At 51.3% G+C, this 15,039-nt stretch overlaps 1 protein-coding gene across 2 annotated transcripts; it reads right to left on the reverse strand.

The window, feature by feature from the left end:
* Positions 1-5,258: 5,258 nt before the first annotated feature.
* On the reverse strand, positions 5,259-12,670 carry LOC101348645 (keratin, type II cuticular Hb5). Of its 2 annotated transcripts, none has more exons than XM_004388361.1 (9): positions 12,136-12,670; positions 9,777-9,985; positions 9,122-9,182; positions 8,889-8,984; positions 8,013-8,177; positions 7,544-7,669; positions 6,917-7,137; positions 6,089-6,120; positions 5,259-5,452 (listed from the first exon to the last, which is right to left on the reverse strand). In XM_004388361.1, the coding sequence occupies exons 1-9, from the start codon at positions 12,553-12,555 to the stop codon at positions 5,259-5,261; spliced, it is 1,524 nt and encodes a 507-aa protein (XP_004388418.1). In that variant the 5' UTR covers positions 12,556-12,670. The 2 variants fall into 2 exon arrangements, with proteins under 2 accessions (XP_004388418.1, XP_023598128.1); XM_023742360.1 differs by having other exon boundaries at positions 5,259-5,445; positions 6,085-6,120.
* Positions 12,671-15,039: the final 2,369 nt, after the last annotated feature.

Here is a 15,039-nt window from a genome sequence, read left to right on the forward strand (position 1 = left end):
AAACTTTTGGTTAGTGGCTGAGCGTATTAACCGTTTGAACCACCCAGGGACTTCAAGTCAGGTCTGTTGCTGTTGTTAGGGGCCATCAAGCAGATTTTTGACTTATAGAGAGCCCATGTGGCAGAGTAGAACTGCTCCATAGGGTTTTCTAGGCTGTAATCTTTATAGGACCAGATTGCCAGATCTTTCGCCTTCGGAGCCGCTGAGTGGGTTAAAAGCACCAACCTTTTGGTTAACAGAAGAGTGCTTAACTCTTGTACCACCAGGGCTCCTAACCAAAAACATAACCAAACCCATTGCCACTGAGTTGATTCTGACTCATAGCGACCCTGTAGGACAGAATAGAACTACCCCACAGGGTTTCCAAGAAGGGCCTTGTGGATTAGAACTGCCAACCTTTCGGTTAGCAGCTGAGCTCTTAACCACTACGCCACAGGGTTTCCACCAGGGATCCTAGGGAATGCAAAATTCACATGCTTTTCCACTGCATTCCCCTAGCTGTTCCCTCAGGCTGAACATTCTGGTTCGTCAGTCCCGTTAGTTGCTCCTGGACAAGGAGTTCTACGTTAAGAATTGTCTGCACTTCGGAGATAAAAGGTGGAAAGCGACACCTCCCTTTAGCCTCTGCTTTCCAAGGATTCTCGCAGAGGGACCACCATCTCCTGCAGATCTTATCAGGGGCAGTTAATGCAGGCCTCTTATGTGGGAACCCAGGATTAAAAACCATACCTCTGGTGGGAGGGTGTTGGCCGTGATGACCTGAAGAGAGGCAGTTGCTTGGTAAACTCTGCCTCTGGCTTGTTCCTGACTTGACAGTCCCCAAGAAGTCCTCACCTAGGGAAGACCTACCTAGAGAAGCCTGCTCAGAGTCCCCTCTGAGGCAAGATTTCTTTCAAGATCTGACTGGGTAGAGGATATTTTGCATTGAGAATGCATATTTGAACTCAAGATATAGAAAAACCTTCGAGCAGTCCTCTCTGGCAATGCAGTCCTTCCGATGCCTTCAGACTGCGTCCCCAGGGGCCACACCTTGTCAGGCAATGCCTTGACCCAAGAGGACCGAGGTCTTTCTTAGCAGTGTGGCACTCCCTTGTCCTCTGCCTTCGGCTGAGAGGGCCCATGGGGGGCTGCGTCCTGGGCACATCACGGCCTGGATCCCACCAAGTGTGAGCAGGGGTAAAATCAGGTTGAAAGGGCCACTAGAGCTGGTCTGAAGAGGGAAAGGAGTCCCACAGGTGCTCGCTGGCCTGCGGCAGGGGATGTGAGCTGGGGGAGAGGCTGTGGTTCCTTTTTGATAGTGGTGGTGGGGTAGGGGTGTGTATCTATACATTTGTCCCTCAGGTGTGTTTCCTTCCTTTGTAATGCATACAGAAACCAGTTGCATTTAAGTGGATTCTGACTCATGGTGACCCCACATGCATCAGTAGAACTGTGCTCCACAGAGTTTTCAGTGGTTGATTTTTTAGAAGTAGATTGCTAAGTCTTTCTTCCCAGGCACTTCTGAGTGGACTTGAACATCCAACTTTTCGGTTAGCAGCCTAGCGAGTTAACCATTTGTACAACCCGGGGATTCCTTTTAATGCATAGGCTCAGTCTATGAGTGCTGCTCCCACCCTTCCAGTCCCTGGCCTCTCACCATCACTGTGCAGTAGCACCAAGGGAATAATGGTGGGTGCACTGGGAGACCCCACTGTTTCTGAACAAGGTGGAAATGGGCAGGGATTTTCAGGGGCACAAAGGCGTCTCAGGGTGGGCGGGCAGGTGGTGGGGACTAAGCCTGCTCCTTAACGCTGGGTCTTTCTGACAGGTCTGCCCACCCAAAGAGAATGCGCTTGGTGCCCATGTCCCAGTTGCTTTAGTAGTCAGTGAACGAAAACTAAGTGCAGTCACTGCTCTGTGTTCATGTTCCCAGAGGGTGGGGGTGATGTGGATAATCCAGACAAGGGGAAATTCCATTTCCGTAGGAATATACTTTGTAATTTTCTTGATAATGTGGTTAATTTAGTTTTCTCATTGTGCTTGGCTCAGCGGAGTAATAACACAAATTAGTATTTCCCGGAGCCCTGGTGGTGTAGCGGTTAAGAGCTTGGCTGCTAACCATAAAAGGTCAGTAGTTCGAATCCACCAGCTGCTCCTTGGAAACCCTATGGGACAGTTCTTCTATGTCCTATAGGGTGTCTATAGCTGGAATTGACTCAATGGCAACAGGTTTAGTTTTTTTTGGTTTCTGGTCCCAAAGACTGAAGCAGGGAATGGTCAGACACTAGGGCTGGGAGGAGCACCATCCTGGGGGTAGGTGTTTGTGAGGATGGTAGGAAGCAGAGGGAATTTGGGACTTGGTGGAGGAGTGTAATGGCCTCAGAGAGGAAGGAGAAGACGACAGAGCCTAAGATTACCTACTTTGTGTATATGTGTGTTTAAAGGACTATGATCCATATTTTATAATCCCTTGGAAAATTTGTGTGTGTGTTTTTTTGGAGAGGTGATTTGAATATGTAAATAAGAGTCAAATAGAGACAGCAGCTCTAATTTTCTCTGATGAAGGTCTTAGCTTGGCTTGTGATATTTGCAACATTTTCAAAGGAAAAGGGAGCCTAGGAAAGAGACCTGGAATCATTCACCGGGACTTACTTTACTGTTTGGGCCGGTTGCTCTTCTGACTTTTCCTTTACTCTAAATTTCAGATCACTTGATTTCTCCTTCATATTTTTTCTTTAATAAAACATCAACCCTTGATTATCCTTGGATTATACCCTTTGGTTTATGTGGGGAATAGCTTTTTTAGTGGGAGAGGGCTGAGGGACCTCCTAAATCCTTGAACCAGAAGACCTTGCTCTAGATTTTCTCCGTTGGTCACAAGGAGGGCTGAGGGAGAGGGCTGGATCAGCTGACTGCCTTTGTACACCAAGCATAGGAACTTATTAAAACATTTATTAATATCTCCTGTAACCTGGCTCTTTGATTTTTCAATGCACCGTGTCATATTTTTGGGGTAGCAGATTTGACATTTTAGTTATGCTTGGCCTACGTCCACAGGAACATCAAGTTGTTTTCCCCAAGAACAGACTCATACCAGCACCCTAGAACCACAGAAGGTGGCAGGCTGGAAAGGGTCTTGGAGATGATCTGGCTTAGCCCCACTCACTTAGCAGATCCTCAGGCAGATGCCCAAAACAAGGAAGCCACTTCTTGCCCAAGGTCTCACAGAGACTTGGCAGAGTTGGGGTTCAAATTTTGATCTCCTGACTTTTGGCTCTTGAGATTTAACATTTCCTGTGGATGGATGGTGCTCCCTACATTGAAAGTTGGTCTACTGTGATTATGGTCATGCCCTCAAGCCCCAGAAAGGTGGCAGAAAGGAGGGGTCAGGCAAGAGACTTGGAAGAGGGCTTCCTGATGAAAAACCTCAAACAGAGCAGCAGCCTGAGTGCTCAGAAGAGGCCAGCAGCCCCCAGAGGTATTACAACCCTTTGAGCCTGAAGTGAGAAGTCATGAGAATGCACAGAGCCTCAACCTCTCCTCCCAGGAAGAGGCTGGGTGTGGGGTAGAACAAAGGGCCTGGCAATAGTGGCAGCCAATTTGTTCTCCCAGTGGAGAAGTGGAGGTGAGTCTGAGAGACCTGGATGTCTATACCTCCTGCTTTACCAGCTGCCTGTGTCATCTAACACATCCCAGGGCCTACCTGACCAGCACCCAATCCTGGGTCTTAGTGAGGGTCAGAGCCAGGAGAACTTCTTACACTCAGCGATCTTCCAGCCTGATCCAGGCTCCAGACACACCCACTGACATCCCTGGCCCAGAGCCATAAGGATAGAAAAGGAGATCCTCAGGATTCCAGACACTGTAGGGTGGGGAGGAGGGAGATAGGTACGGAGGGCAGAGTTGAGCACTGAGCAAAGGCAATGGAGGAGGGGCATGGGATGGCCCATGTGTCCACATGGAATGGGAGGCCTGAGGTCCTGGGTGCCCTCAGAGGGTGGATTTGTACCCAATGAGGTGGAGTCTACGTCTCTGGGTGGAGGGGTTGGACAGGATTGAGGAGCAGGTGGGGAAAGAGCAGATGGAGGGAGCCTTCATTTGGCATAAGAAGCACAAACATATGCCAAGTAGTGATTTGAACCAGGGCTGGAGAGGGTGAGAGCAATGAGTTTGGGGTAGGGTTCTGGCTGGTGGGAGTGTGAAGGGGTGGGATGGGGGAGAAAGAGCTCTGATGGGGAGTTGGGGCTATGGTCAGGCATGCCTGAGGACTAAGCTGGAGTCAGGCTGTGGAAGTGCACAGGATGAGGTGGGGTCACTGAGGGCTAGGGAAAGATTGCATGGGGCCAGACTAGGATTGGTCGGCTGGAGATGGGCCAAAGGGAGCTAAGAGTCTGACAGGTTGCAGGGGTGGAGGTATTACATAATTCACAAGATCATATCCCTTGCATTGCAGCAGCATTTATTGAAACACAGATTAAGACAACCTGGAAGACAAGGCACCCACAGACAGCCATAACCAAGAGGGAGACCCAGGAAGTGACCTGACCTTCTCCACTCCACCAGCTTTGCCTTGACCAGACCCCGCCTGCACCCAGCAGGAGGAGATCTGGTGCAGACTGGTGTCCATGGTTTTCTTTGAAATGTATAAAGGTGCACTGAATAGCAAGACCTGTCTGCAGTGCCCTAACCAGGGGGCTGTGGGCAAAAGTATTCCGCACCATAATGGGCCTCTCGATTGGGAGGTCACATCGGGAGTTTAGCTGGAACAGGTTTATCCAGAAGAAGGAAGTCAGTCAGAGAGACAAGCAAAACATACACAAAATAAGCAGGCAACTGCTTCCTGCAGAGACAACCGTTTCTAGCCAGGAGAGGGCAGCTGGTGGGAGGAAGTTTGTCTGTTTGAGTCTCGGGTTGTGGGAGACCTGGACGGATGGTTAGGCTCATTCCTTGTCCCAGGGAAGGCCAAGCTCCCATAGGTCCAGCCACTCTGGGTGACTGGCTGGGTCCCAGAGGACTAGGTGAATAATACAAGTTGGCCACAGATATTTTGGAGTTAAGCTGGAGTTAAGTGAAAGGCTGGGACTGACTCTCTAAACTGAAGCTGAGAGGAGAATAAGGAAACAAATCCCTAAAATGAGAAGGTGGAGGAGAGCACCTGAGGTCCTTCCGTCTATTGGAACATCTGGGAGGTTCTGGAAGCAAGCACACATTTTCCATTCATACACCATTCAGTGCCAGGGCCGGCGTACACAGGGCAGGCACTTGGCAGGAGGCCCCGACTACGCAAAGCGGACCGACCGGCTGCTCCCGCAGCTGAAGCTGGAGGTGAAGGGCTGGCAGGGGGCACAGGAGTCAGGTGCCATCACTGTGATGCTGCCCCCCGTGGCCAAGGGGCCAGAGGCAATCTGGCGCCCAGGAGTGGTGCTACATGTGAGGCTGCTGCAGGTGACTCCGCCACGGGAGCTGCTGACGCCTGTGGGAGGAGAGGAGACATGAGGAGTGGGTGGCCTGCTGGGATCTCGCCCATCCCGAGACAGACCCTAAAGTGCATCCGTGTTGCAGGAGCTGCCTCCTTCTAGAAGGGATTTACCACCAATTGCTGTGGAGTCGATGCCAACTCTTGGCAACCCCATGTGTGTCAGAGTAGAACTACTCTCCACAGGGTTTTCAATGGCTAGCTTTTTCGAAGTAGGTTCCTAGGGCTTTCTTCTGAGGTGCTTCTGGGTGGACCTGAACATCCAACCTTTGGGTTAGTAGCCAAGTGCATTAACTATCTGCACCATCGAGGGATTCCAAAAGGGGTTTAGTGGTCGATAATTCGGGCCCTGTTCCTCTTGACACCGCAGTCCATTTACAGGCTTGGGGGAAGAAGGATGCAAGGACACCTGGACCCAGAGGAGCAAAGCTGCCTTGCTCCATGTCTGTGGCCTGTAGCCAGTTACCCCAGTAAAGGATGCCCCACTCTGCTTTCTGTAACTCCCTTGGTGCTCCCCAATGGGGAACCAGGGAAAGAACAGAAGGTCCCTCCTCCCAGATGGACAACATTCAAGGGTTAATGGGTTAGGCTGCCAGGTTCAGTTTTGCCCACCAACAAAAAGCAGATACTTACAGACATTCACGGAGCCTACACCTTCGCACAGCCTATGGGAAAGAAACGTACATTAGCTCTGGATGCAAGTAGGATTCTTGAGCTGGATGGCTGCTTGAGGGCAGAGAGGGACAGCCTGTGTGCAGATTCAACCCTCCGGAGAGGCAGGCAGGGCTTCCCCAAAGCCTGAATTAAATACTCCCATTCTTTCTTTAACTGTTCTTTAACCATGGTGACAAGCACTTCTGGTTTTCTGCAGAGGCCAGCAAGATTATGAACTCTGCCCCCTGTCCCCTATCTAGGTGACCCCAGGCCACCCTGACAGTGCAGGTCAAGTTCACATAAAAGAGAGTTGAATCAAATGCAGCAGTGTGTGTGAAAGGACTCTGTGGATGATGAAGAGCTAAATACAAATAGGGGTGTATTGTTACTATAGCACACAAGCCTGCGTGGCAGGCAGGCCAAGCTGCAGCCTTGGGTAGGAAGTGATTCTTCAGCGTAGCAAAGCAGCTGAGAGAACGGACTTTGGAGTCACATGACTTGGGTGCAGGTCCCAGCTCTTCCACCTATTAGCTGTGTGGCCAGGAGAAAGTCACTGAATCTCTCTGAGACTTATTTCTTTATATTTGGATGGGAAGATTGTGAGGATTAAAATGAGCACTTAGCGCAGGATTGGCAGGCACATAGTAAGTATTTGATAAATTATCATTACTATTGCTATTATTATTGAAGCTTCACCTGTACTGGCAGTGGCCAGAGATATAGCTCACCACTGGGCCCAAGGAAATTCGCTCCTGGAAGAGCAAAGCCTCTACCTTCTACACCCTGCAAAGTCCTCCTCAACCTCACCTCTGCTCCTCGCCCTCCAGCAGGCGCCTGTAGGTGGCGATCTCGATGTCCAGGCCCAGCTTGGAGTTCAGCACCTCCTGGTACTCCTTGAGCAGGCAGGCCATGTCCTGCTTGGCCTTCTGCAGGGCCTCCTCCAGCCCGGCCAGCTTGCACTTGGCGTCATTGAGGGCTGCCTCACCCTGCTGCTCTGCCTCAGCTACCGCAGCCTCCAGCTTGGCACGCTATTGGGGTGGAGATGTGAGGACAAGGATGATCGAGAAAGCACAGGTTGGCTCACCCAAGCTAATGGAGCGAGGGCAGGGAGCAGAGGGTCTCAGGGAGAAGGTCATGTCTATGACAAGGGAGTTAAAGGGCTGTGAATATGAGAGAGGAGATGGGTGGCTTTTCACCATTTCTTCTTAATGGGGGTCCCGGGGGGCCAAGGAATGGGCTAGGCCCCTCCTTTGGAAGTCAGTGGTATATGGTTCATCGCACTGGAGTGCTGTGTGATGTGACAGAGCTCCTGCCTCTCTGTGGGTCCCTGCTTCCTCACCGGCATACCAAGAAGCCTGACCAGGCCAGGCCTTTGCCCTCCTGAGGGAGAAGGGCTGGTGCTGCAACCTGCCTGTGCCGGGTATTCAAGCCTACCTGGCACTTGGCATTCTCGATCTCGGCCGTCAGCCTCTGGATCAAGCGGTTCAGCTCGTTGATCTCCTCCTTGGTGCGGCGCAGGGACTCCCCGTGCTGGATCACCGTGGCCTTCATCTCCTCACACTGTGGGAAGGGGGGATGCTCATGAGACACAGGACAGGTCATCCCACACAGCCCCACAGCTAACCCTAAACATAAACTTAAATCTAGCCCTTGTCCTAGCTCTAACCTTAACCCAACCTAGCCCTAGCCCTAACCCTAGCCCTAAACCTAACCCTATCCCTAATGCTGATACTAACTCTAACCTTAACCCTAACCCCAATCCAGCTCTAACCTTAGCACAACCTGTCACTTCATTCTCAGCCACCTGCCTTCCTTTGGCCACCCCCAGCTACATAGACAAAGATGGAAGCCTTTTCTGCATCCCTCCTGCAGGGTTCTGGAAAGGGGCGCTGGGCTCGCTCACCTTGGTGCGGTACCAGGACTCAGCCTCGGCTCGGCTGCGGCTGGCAATGTCATCGTACTGAGCCTTGATTTCAGCTACAATGTAGTCCATGTTCAGGTCTCGGCTGTTGTCCATCTTGACGATGACTGAGGTGTCTGAGATGTGGGAGTGGAGAACGCGGATCTCCTGGGGAACAACAGCCAATGCATTTAGTTCTGGTCCCGGGGGGCGGGGGGTGCCTACTCCCTGCAGGTGCCCACTCCTTGGTCACCAATGTTCCATGACTCCTGCTCCACTTGCCGCCCCAGCACCACCCCCTTCATTCACACAGAGGCACAGCATGAAACAATAAAGCTCAACAGGGCCCTAGAAGTCATGGGGAAAATGGAGAAACCGAGGCCCAGAGAGTGAAAAAAACTTGACCCAAAGTCACCCAGCAGGGGAGCTGGGGTTTGAATGCCAGGACAAGTGATCAGTCCACTAATGAAGACCACTTTAACTGGGAAGCCATCCCCTGATTTTCTACTCCCACATACACACTCTCACGTCCATCTATAGGCTGCACTCACACGAACTCATGCACACAGATCAGCACGCACACGTCAACACCCAGAGGTGCTCACAGACAGAGAGGCCACTAGCACACACATACTCTATAATGCTCAGACACGTGTGCCAGGCTCTCACGTGAACACAGACATGGCCTGCAAACACATGCATGTGTCTCTGAGATCCACGTAACACATCTGTACCATGAACCCCTCTTGCATGCATGTGTATGCTCTTTTCACACTTAAATCATATGTGGACCGGCACACACACATGCCCCCTCTCCCCACTCTCCCAGGCTCCATGCCTCCCCTCCACCTGCCCTGGCTGGCTGGCAGGGCCCCTCACCTCCTCATAGAGCCGCCTCAGGAAGCTAGTCTCCTCCACCAGGGCCTCCACATTGGCCTCCAGGTCTGATTTCCGCAGGTAGGCACAGTCCACATCCTGATGGTGGACAGAAAGGGAGTGTGTGTGAAAGAAGACCCAAAGGAAGGTGGTGCCCCGTGGTTGAGGGTGACCATGCCCCACACTGGAGGCTGCACAGTGGGTACCCCCTCCCTGCCCACGGGCAGCCCCCTCACCTTCTTCAAAACCACAAACTCGTTCTCTGCTGTGGCTTTCAGAGCCACCTCTTCTTCATACCTACGATGGGGGAAGAGTGGAGTCGGAGCTGAGGGGTCTTGGGCTTGAATGCCACCCCAGCTTCTGGGCAAGCTTTTCCAGGGATAAAAAGGGGCTGACCTCCTTCAAATGTTATCTGGTTCTCTCAGTGACCTATTTAGTGCATTTTCATGGGCTAGCCTTTGTTACAGCCTGGCTTTATTTCACCCCAGTCCTTCTGCCTCTAGGGTGACAGCAGGGAATATACACTCCATCCTCCAAGTCTAAAATCATCCTCTGCACCCTAGATCCACAGACAGCTCATACCATTGGCAGGAAGAACACCCAGCCCATGTCAGAGAGGTAATCTGGGAAGGGTAGGGAACATAGATAGCTGTAGAACTCCATTGGGTTTCCTTCCTTCACTCTCCCCAAAGCTAGATCTAAGACCTATGGGGCTTCTAAGTGGTAGAGTGGAGCCAAAGAATATGAAGAAACCTAGACTCCTATTGGACACTCCCTCTGAGTCCCAGGTAGACTCTGTCAGGAATCTTAAAGAAGCTACTTCAAGCGGGCCAGAGGTAGAAACTTCCCAGCCTTCCCTCTGTGGTCCCCTTGGTCCCTGCCTGCACTTACTTCTTCTTATAGCCCTCCAGCACCTCCTGCACGTGGTTGAGCTCAGAGGCCAGTCTCCCGCTGTCAGCCTCCACACACTCGGCCTCCCGCCTCAGCGTCTCGATGTAGCCATTGAACAGAGGCTCCAGGTTGCTCTCACAGCACTTGCGGTTCTGGTAGAACTGCCATTTTGTCTCTAGCAGCTTGTTCTGCTGCTCCAGGAAGCGCACCTGCCATCCAGGGTAGGGGAAAGAGACTCAGTGGGGAGCCCAGGGAAGTGTCCAGTCCCCCAGAACTCTCTCTGCTCTTAGATGCTCCTTGGACAGCCAGGACACAGCCAAGGGCTGAGCCATGGGGTTGAGTGTCTGGGGCTCAAGAAGCTGCAGTCCCAGCCCCCAGGGAGGTGGTTATGGGTGAGAAGGAAAGTGCCAAGGCTTGGTGCCAAATGTCTGATTCAAGTTCCAGTTCTGCCACTCTGAGTGGTCAAGTTAATTAATCTCTTGGTGCTTAGTCTTCTTATTTCTAAAACGGAGATGATAATATACCTACCTTAGAGTTGTAAAGATTCGACAAGTTAATACATGTGATGTGTTTAAAACAGTCGCTGACACATAGTAAGGACTCAATAAATTTAACTATTATTATAGTTATTAGTCATTTTTCTTTTACTCATTTATGCAACGCTTGCTGAATATTTGAATATTTACTATGTGGTGCCAGGCCTGTGCATTTGTATTTATATTTATTTATATTATTTCATTCAATTATCACAGCCCTATGAGGGGGTAGATATTATTTCCCCCCATATTACAGATGGGAAAACTGAGACCTCAAGGTGTGTAATGACTAGCTCATGGCTACACGACTAGTAAGTTATGGTGTCAGGATTCTGTGTCTCCTGAGCTTCTACCCACTGCCTCCACCTTCCACAGTATGTCTATGAGCAGCTCATCTAAACTCTCTCAGGCTCAGTTTCTTTATTTGAAGAATGTAGATAATACCTACCCCACTGGGTCATTTTGAGGATTAACCAAAATCACTAAAGAGAAAGCGTTAACAGGACTGTCACCCCCAACTCCAGTCCCAGACCCCTGAGCCCAGTCCTATCTATTTAGCTATAGGGAGGCCCTGTGGACACAGAAGTCGACATGAAGGAGATGAGAGAGGAAGGTGCATCAGGTGGCTCCAACCCCCCTCCCGAGACTTTTTGGGAGGCAGCCTCACAGCAGTGCAGCGTTTTTCCCACTCTTGGCTGCATCTGTGGGCTTCCCCCTGCTAGCCTGCCTCCCCTTCCACATTCCCAGCCCTCCATCAGTGAAGGAGGCTGACCAATCTCAGCTGGTTAATTGCCCTGCCTTCTCGCCCCACTACTGTCCTTGGGAAATCATGCTAACAGCTAGCATTTTTTGAGTGCTTATTGTTTGCCAGCACGCTTTATGCATGAACTTATTAATCCTCACAACAAGCCTACGAGGCAGGTACTGTTAGAGAAGTTCAGTAACATGCCTGAGGCCCCAAACTGCTGAGTGGCAAGGCATGGACTCGGGGAGGTAGTGTGACTCTGAGCATGCCCCTCATCACCTCAAAAGCTGTCCCTTCTTCCCTGGACCTGGGCCCTCAGCCACAATGACTTTTGTTCTTCCCATTGTCTCCCACTGTCCCAGCACCCAGTGCCAGTCCAGTTTTCCAGGGACAGCTCTGATAGTCCTGTGTTGTTTTGTCTCCAGAAGCGCACACACACACTTTAGACCACTTTCTCAATTTCTGGACCATACCTAAAAAAATAAAGTAAATCCGTGGACATCAAGCTAATTCCATCTCATGGTGACCTCATAGTTCTTGGCTGTAATCTTAATGGAAACAGACGGCCAGGCCTTTCTTTTGCAGCACTGCTGGGTGGGTTTGAACCACCAACCTTTCGGTTAGTGGCCAAGTGCAAGCCATTGGTGTCACCTAGGGACCTTGGGAGAGACCTGGGGCGGTGCAAACAGTTAAGCGCTCAACTACTAGCCAAAAGGTTGATGGTTCAAACCCATCCCGAGGAGCTTTGGAAGACAGGCCTTCCTAAGGTAACAGCCTGTAAAACCCTATGGAGCAGTTCTACTCTGCACACATAGGATTGCCATGCGTTGAAATCGACTTGACGGCAACTAACCGCAACAAACAACAACGAAACAACAGGGACCCTGGACCATAACTAGACCTCGGTAAACTTTGCTGAATTAAATGAGAATTGATCCCTGTCTATACACTGGTCTGCATTTATATCCCTCTGCTCTGTCCATCCTGTCTCCCTACCAGATTGGAACCTTCCTGAGGGCAGGGCACCACTGGGCCCTTCTCTTCTGTTTGTGGCTGGATCCTCACAGGCCTCACTGACCTTGTCGATGAAGGCAGCGAACTTGCTGTTGAGGTTCTTGATCTGCTCCTTCTCCTCGTGCTTCACGCCCTGCGCATTAGGATCGATCTCCAGGTTGAGGGGCGTGAGCAGGCTCTCGTTGACCGACACAGTAGTGATGCAAGGGGCGCTGGGCCCGCACACGCCTCCAGAGCGGTAGCCAAAGCTGCGGCTGGAGGATCCAGCACGGAAGCCGCCGACCGCCATGAGGGCTCCACCAGAGCCCAGGTTACAGAGGCTGCGGCTGCTGAAGCCCGTCAGGCCTCGGTAGCAGGAGACGCCGCGATAGGGGGCGGCCGTGATGCAGCAGCGGTTGGCGGTTTTGGGGGCCATAGCCGAACAGGAGCTGAAGTTTCTGGTAACGCCAAATCCTGAAGTGATCCTGTAGGAGCGGCACGACATGATGTAGGTCTGAGCGGATCTGAGCGGCGGTGGAAGAAGACAGTGTGGGCTGTGGAGCAGGAGCCTAAGAATCCTCTGGCCTCTCTGATCCTCCCTGGTCCTTTTATTGGTGGGGAGAGCTGTGGTTGGCTGCATAAAAGCAGTGAAAAGCCATTTTATGTTGTTTATTGGCTTGGGGAGGTTACCAGCAACTCCCCAAGGACTCGTCTTAAAGGTGAGCTCAGTGGCGACTCTGGGGCTCCGTAAAGGTATTGAAGATGTTATTAGGGACACTGAGCGTTTGCACTTTTCATCTTCAAAGCTTGTTTATATACATTAAGTGATTAATTTTCTCGCAGTCTGCCTGTGAGATGGCCTCAACCCACACCTGGAGACGGATTTGAACTCCGAAACAGTCTGGGGGTGGCTGGGTTTGAAGTATAGGATGGGCCACTGTCTCAAGGGAGGAAGTTCTGGGGTCCCAGGTTGGGGGAGGACATGAGAGGTCATGGGATCTCTATCCCCAGGGCTCATTCTCAAGTGAATCATTGTGTTTCATGGTCTAATTGATCAGACGAGTCAAACCGACCCAGGCAGTAGTGCCGGAAGGTGGTTCAGGACCAGAGGGGCCATTTTGACCATGCTCCCCCCCCAGGACAGAGAACTGGAGCAGATGGTCTCTTGGAACCTTCTGGATTCCAGCCCAGAAGGCTCTGTTCCAGAGTCTTCATTTCACACTCAGCAAAACTTCAAACCACCCAACTCTCACAGTAAAGGGCACTTGTGGGTAATGGGGAGACTTCTCTTCCAGCCACTTTCTCCCACTTGGCTGAAAGGATTGGAGAAACCAGTTCGAGGATAATCTGGGTGCTGCCAACTTGCTCTGGGTGACTTCCCTTTGCTCCTTAAGAACAAACAGGCCCTGTGAGTCTGTCTTACTCCCAAGACCACCAACCAGAGGAAGTGTTCATTCTGTTTGCCAGCCCTGGAATTCTCACCCTTCGAGGAAAGTTTTGCATGGAGATGTGGGTGGGATGGTGGCTTTTCTCGTCAGAGGACTCTGTGATTTTTGGTTCCCGGAGGCTCTGGGAGCCCTGCTCTTTCTAACATCCCTGCTTCCCAGTGTGTCCTTGAGCCCCTTATTAGGATAATAATTGCTTTTATTTTAGTGTTTATTGAACATGACCCTTGGGGATGCGATCTCTGCCTCCAGAGAGATTAGCCAGACACTTGAGATGTTAGGAACATAAGGAGGAAAAGCCGATGAGCTTCCTTCAGAGGGTGACTCCTCGTCCAGGGAGCTTCTAGAACCAAACCTTGCCACTGTGCTGCCTTCCCCCTGAGTTCTCAGTAAGATGCCCTATTTCTGCCCTGGGTATGCCCTCATTCCCACAGCTGGGCCCATCTCAGGTCTTCACCTAGATGAAGCTGATGGATGTCTACCTCACATCCTACACCTGTTCTTCAGGGTATGGTAGAGATACCTTGGGCAGCTGGTTGGGGAGGAGCAGGTGGCCTTACCAGCTGGACCTAAAAGAGAATCAGATTCTGTTCACTCATGGGGAAGCAGCTGGGATTTAGCCATCTGGGCAACAGAATCAAGTTTGGAAGACCTGGTTCAAATGCCAGTTGGACCCTTCCTAGCTGTGTAGATACAGAGAAATTTTTAATCTAAATGAGCCTCCATTTCCTTGACTATAAAATGAGATTCATCCTTACCTTCCAGGGTGGTTGGGAGGATTAAGTGGGATAATACATGAGGAAGTGCTTCTGGGACTATAAACTCTGCATAAAGGAAAGACACTATTGAGTCCCATCAAAATATGCCCACCACCCCATGTGTCCCTCATCCAGTAGAGAGTGGGCCTGCTCCTGCCCTGCTCACAGACTTCACTTCCTTTGTACATTTATGACTCCTTTTAATGTTTTCTTTAACTTGATTTCACTTGTGTAAAAGTTTTGGGTGGAGTCTGGGGGTGGGGAGAGGAGAAGGCTATATTGGAGAGCACAGGAGATGATTCCCAGCCCCCACCTCAACAGGGACCCTGTTGCCTGGATCCAAGGATGAATTCTGGTGCTTTGGACAGTGAGCTAACTGACTGGCTGGCCATCTGTTGTATAGACCAGGAGCTGGTGTGGTGTGGACCAAGAGACATTGGGAGCCCTTTGATAGTGGGGAATAGGGTGGGGGCTGAGCATGGGAGGTGGAGAATGGGTGGGTCCTCTGCTCAGCCAGCCTCGAAAACCCATAAAGCCTCACCCTTTCCATAGCTTCTATAAGCCTCTGCTCTCCTCCAGTTTGGTGAAGAAGATGGAAACGGATCCATTTCTGCCTCTCTTTGGGGACAGCAGGGAGGGGAGGCTTTGTCCTGGAGGGAGGCCCTGTGTCAGCTGCTCATCCATACCCACAATACGCACACACATACATGCACACACACACCACCCAAACCTCCACCCCGAGTTTGGCCTGGGCACTGAGGATGGGGATGGGGAAGCCAGGAGGCT

This window comes from Trichechus manatus, unplaced genomic scaffold (genome assembly GCF_000243295.1).
Source record: "Trichechus manatus latirostris isolate Lorelei unplaced genomic scaffold, TriManLat1.0 scaffold00209, whole genome shotgun sequence".
NCBI lineage: Eukaryota > Metazoa > Chordata > Mammalia > Sirenia > Trichechidae > Trichechus > Trichechus manatus.

What these genes read in the sequence shown, in the direction of transcription:
- LOC101348645 (XM_004388361.1), bottom strand. Translation starts at nt 12,555, where the DNA reads ATGTCGTGCCGCTCCTACAGGATCACTTCAGGATTTGGCGTTACCAGA. An exon ending in TGAGGCGGCTCTATGAGGAG is followed by an intron (nt 8,178 to 8,888) that starts GTGAGGGGCCCT and finishes GTTGTTCCCCAG; the next exon opens with GAGATCCGCGTTCTCCACTC. An exon ending in CTGGAGGGCGAGGAGCAGAG is followed by an intron (nt 6,121 to 6,916) that starts GTGAGGTTGAGG and finishes TCTTTCCCATAG; the next exon opens with GCTGTGCGAAGGTGTAGGCT.